Source organism: Nematolebias whitei, chromosome 22 (assembly GCF_014905685.2).
Source record: "Nematolebias whitei isolate Nwh7 chromosome 22, NemWhi1, whole genome shotgun sequence".
In the NCBI taxonomy this organism is placed as follows: Eukaryota; Metazoa; Chordata; class Actinopteri; order Cyprinodontiformes; family Rivulidae; genus Nematolebias; species Nematolebias whitei.
The window spans coordinates 7482339-7487037 of record NC_056519.1 but is presented as its reverse complement, the minus strand read 5'-3'; the positions used below and the strand labels follow the sequence as shown (position 1 = coordinate 7487037).

The 4699-nt window shown below is 39.6% G+C and overlaps 1 protein-coding gene across 1 annotated transcript in view; it reads left to right on the top strand.

The window, feature by feature from the left end:
• tnnt2e (troponin T2e, cardiac) overlaps positions 1–4271 on the top strand; it is a 26917-nt gene extending 22646 nt beyond the window's left edge. Inside the window, exons 3-10 of the mRNA XM_037696151.1 lie at positions 200–226; positions 393–414; positions 489–549; positions 1541–1657; positions 1747–1824; positions 3653–3763; positions 3855–3967; positions 4106–4271. Coding sequence (XP_037552079.1) covers positions 200–226; positions 393–414; positions 489–549; positions 1541–1657; positions 1747–1824; positions 3653–3763; positions 3855–3967; positions 4106–4232 — 656 coding nt within the window. The 3' untranslated portion in view covers positions 4233–4271. The remainder of the gene's footprint in view (positions 1–199; positions 227–392; positions 415–488; positions 550–1540; positions 1658–1746; positions 1825–3652; positions 3764–3854; positions 3968–4105) is intronic.
• The last annotated feature ends 428 nt before the right edge of the window (positions 4272–4699 follow it).

Genomic DNA, 4699 nt, shown 5'->3' with positions numbered 1-4699 from the left:
AAAAAATGGGATTGTATAGAAACCCTTGTGTAACTCGGAAAACAACTCGATTTCCTATTTCACCCTCTGACATGCAAGAATAATTTCATTCCTGAACGTGTAAAGTAAATTGCAGCCCTCAGTGATGTAGTGTTGGGAGGTAAAAATGGAAATCTGTTTTTCTGCTCGTTGATTCACTAAAGTTTCCTTCTGTCCTTAGATGCAGAGGCTCCGGCTGCAGATGAAGGTCTGTATGATTCCACTGAACATCAAACAGAGCTGAAATATGTGGCAGAAAATATTACTTTTATTGTTTATTTTAATCTGGAAACGAGATTTTTACACATTGTAGACTCAATTTAACGATTAAAGTACTTCAAAATGAAACTTAAATGTGCTTTTTTTAATTACAGATGAATCCAAGCCCAAACCTAAGTATGTTTTTTGCTTTAAATGTCTAATCAATTCAGAATTTGTGAATTTATTCTAAGCGATTGTTTTAATTTTAGGGCTTTTGCTCCTTCGATTGCTGTTCCCAAGATACCCGAAGGAGAAAAAGTCGACTTTGATGTGAGTTTTAACACATTTTGTATTTTTTCAAACGCTTTCTTACTCTGTTTAGATTAAAACTAACAGAGAGCTAGTCTGTAATTTTTTTTTAAATAAGTCAAATGGAAGAAAATACGACCAACATCTGATGATGAGACTAAAAAAAACGGACATTTTTGATCAGCGCTTCCCAAAGTTGTAATGATCAAAATAATGATGGAGGGAGAGGGAACTGGAAATACTGTCCTCTGTTGTAAGTTGTCGACTTCCAGTTTGGTGCGTGGCTGCATCTAGGTGGATGAATGTTTGCTATCGAACATTGGGTTGACACGTCAAAATCCAAGATGGCTGCCACCATACATGTATATAAGCCTTGTAAACTGTATAACTTGATAAACAGGCAACATTGTGGTCTGTGGCTGCATGTTTTAATAAGAAAAGTTGATTAAAAGTTCCCTCAAATGATTGGGGTGGCCGAGGATTCATCTTTAATGGCCGAGGCCACCATTGGTCACCCCCTGGCTCCGCCGTTACACCTGCTGAAAAAACTACTTTTTATTCTTCTCTGCAGTGTAACTCCTTGCCACTCATCTTGCCCTAAAAACATTTAGGTTTACTTGCATTTCCTGTCCAGTTCTAATCCAGAAAAACACTCATCTCGAAAACTACAAACATCCACTATTCAAACCCATCAGTGACGGGGGACATCGGCGTACCGCTTGTTGGTAGATAGTTTTTATAGCTTTTTGTGGGTTGACTACTGGTGAAGACAAGAACAGAAGTTCAACATTTAAATCCCTTTATTTGGGTTTTAAAGGCAGTTTGTGGTGTCCGTATCTTCAATGTATTTATGTGTTTAGAGTAAAGGTCTCCCCACTCCAAAAGGTCTGAGCTGCTGTTTTAACTAAATGTTTTAATTGAAGGGAAGCTCCTTGAAGAACTGAGTTCAGGGCTGATTTTTGTCAGTGCTTTCAGCAGGACAGAAACCCTTGCTGTGTCCTTGTATCTGCAGGACATCCACCGGAAGCGTATTGAGAAGGATCTGACCGAGCTGCAGTCTCTGATCCAGGCCCACTTTGTCCAGAGACAGAAGGACGAGGAGGAGCTCATGGCTCTTGTTAATAGGATCGTAAGTCTTCCACGAGAACGCACGCCGCTCCCTGAGTGATGCACTGCCCAGGAAACAATTACATTGTGTGTGTCTGTGTGGACGATCAGGAGAAGCGCCGTGCCGAGAGAGCTGAACAGCAGAGGGTCCGAACTGAGCAGGAAAAGGAGCGGCAAGCTCGTCTTGCTGTGAGTTCATTCAGAACTGCAACTAAAGATAGATGTTTTGCTTAATGAGGGGAGATTACAGGAAGTTACTAAAACTAACTATTCTAACTTTCAGATCAGAGGCAATGTGTTTGACACAATGGTATTAACAGTCAATAATGGTGTACCACAAGGCTCAGTTTTAGGACCCACTCTTTTTCCAATTTATATTTAACCTTATACAGGTTAATCCCACTGAGCCTTGGGGACTCATTTACAAGAGATACCTGATTTTTAACAAAGTGATGACAACAGTGGACAACAAAGACAACAATAGACAATCATAAAGGATGCGTACAAATGTATTTATTTTTAACAAGTGAAAATAAAATGGTAATTAAAAGGAAAAGTAGCAAAAAAAAACTAGATTATAAGGTGGTGTAGAAAACTAAAAACAGGAACATGTCTGCATTGGTTTTTCCCAGGAACCTAACAGATGTTTAAAGCCACAGGCCCTTTTGCCTAGTTCAGTCCACACAGAAGGAACACTGCATGTATTAATGTCCTGAGAGTGCACGCTGTAGCTGCACTCACGCAGAGACATGTAGACATGTATGATATATAAATAATGTAGGTCAAAACATTCCTGACCGCATGTCTATGCTGACGATACAGTTGTTTATTGTTGAGTTAACACAGTTGCTAAGGTTTTCCAGCTTCTACATTCTGCATTTGACATAATTCAGTCTGACTGGTTCTGTCTCAAACTGGTGCTAAATGCTGACAAAACCAAAGGGATGTTTTCAAACAGAAAGTTGGTGCCAGCAACTCTTCCTCCTATCTCATCCAGGCATGGTGTTCCTTTTGAGTTTGTAGATTCTTACAAATACTTGGGAATTTTAATTGATGCACATCTCTCTTTGAAGCCGCATGTTGAAAGCTTGATGAAGAAACTGAAATTAAAACTGGGTTTCTTTTTCACAAATAGATCATACTTAACTCTGAATGTCAGGAAACGCCTTAAAGCTACAACTTTCCTACCAACTAATTGATTATGGTGACATTATTTGAATGCACCTGCCAGCTCCTTGCATTTGTTGGATGCTGTCTACCATGTTGCGCTAAGTTTCACAACTGGCTGTAACTATTGTACCCATCACTGCACCCTGTACTTCTTGGTCAGTTGGTCATCATTATGTACATGAATGCTCTCACATTGGTACATCTTCATCTATAAATCACTATTTGGTCTGCTGCCTTCTTATATCTCCTACATGTCACGTCGTCAGTGCAGTTACAACGTGCGCTCTCAAGACATCATTACCTGAAGCGTCCCCTCAGTGCGGACTGAACTCGTCAAAAAGACTTCTTACTCTGCTCCTGTAACCTGGAACACCCTGCAACAAGATCTGAAGCTGTCCACTTTGATTTCCTTAAGGGATTTTAAAGATTTAATTATGCAAATAGGAAAAAAAAATCTAAGAAAATATGTTGTTTTTAGTATTTTACCTTGTTTTATTCGGCACCTTGATTTGACTGTTTTTATAATTTGATTCAATTGCTTTTTGTTGATTATTGTTGTCTGTATTTTATATGCGGTCTGTCTGAAAATGAGTCCTCGTGACTCAATGAGAGTAACCTTTATAAATAAAGGTTGTATGAATGAAAAAAATAACACTTGTTTGGTCAATAAACTAATCTTTATTTTACCTGAAAGTACTTGGTGTCTTGTGTGCTTGGAAGGGAAAGAATAAATCCTCTGGACTCAGAGAGAACTTTCACGTTCACATGATGAAAGATTCGGGAAATCTACCGTCAAGGAGACTTTTTATTTTATTTAATTTTTTCATGACTATGTTTTGTGTCCCAGGAGGAAAAGGAGAGGAAGGAACAGGAGGAAGCTCGTAGGAAGCAGGACAAGGACGTCAAGAAGAAGAAGGTCCTGACAAACATGACTCAGCAGTACGGTGGCCAGCAGAGGGTCAGTTTCAGTCACGGCAGGTTTTGTTTTGGTTTCCTGTCTACGCTTTTATTTTTTACTTTTAGCCTCTTGCTTTGACTCTCGTGTGCAGCAAGATGGAAAGAAAGGTGCAAAGAAGCAAACGGAACGAGAGAAGAAGAGAAAAATCCTGGCGGAGAGGAGGAAACCTCTCAACATTGATCATCTCAACGAGGAAAAGGTCAAGTAAGGACACTTATTCCTCATTGGTCTAAAATAGTGGATTATAGTAGAACTTTATTGGTGATTTACCATCTTTGTGTCTGAGAGTTTAAAATATAGTTTTTAGCGCTCAGCTTCCGTTCTCCTGGTTTGTTTTGAAAGGGAGAAGGCAGACGAGCTCTGGCAGTGGCTGATGAAGCTGGAGGCTGAGAAGTTTGACCTCACCGAGGAACTCAAGAGACAGAAGTATGACGTAAGTCCTCCGCCTCGGCCTGCTTCCCCCTCTTAAACGGAAGACATTATGACAAATACATGTATGTAAGCTTCCATGTAAAATAACATTTTCAGAATAAAATTAATTAATTTTGCTTTAATCAAGAAAAAATAAAATCCTTCCCACAATGTCATATTTATATATTTTGCTTAGAAAATAGATTTTAATGGTGTTAAAATTGTTAGTACAGGCAGACTGCACAAGTATTCACCCCCCTTTGTGTTCTTATAACATGGGAGTTTTTGGAGTTTTTAATTTTCAGCCCCCTACAGCTCTACAGTAAAGCACGGTGGTGGCAGCATCATGCTGTGGGGACGCTTTACATCGGCAGACTGGGAAAAGGGTCAGACTTGAAGGAAAAATGACAAAATTCTTCAAGGACCCATGTTCATCTTCCACATAGGTGGTTATTCTTTCCAGCTAAAGCAACACTCCTAGTGGCTTAAGATGAACCTCACCACCTCCTACAGGTGTGCAGTGGA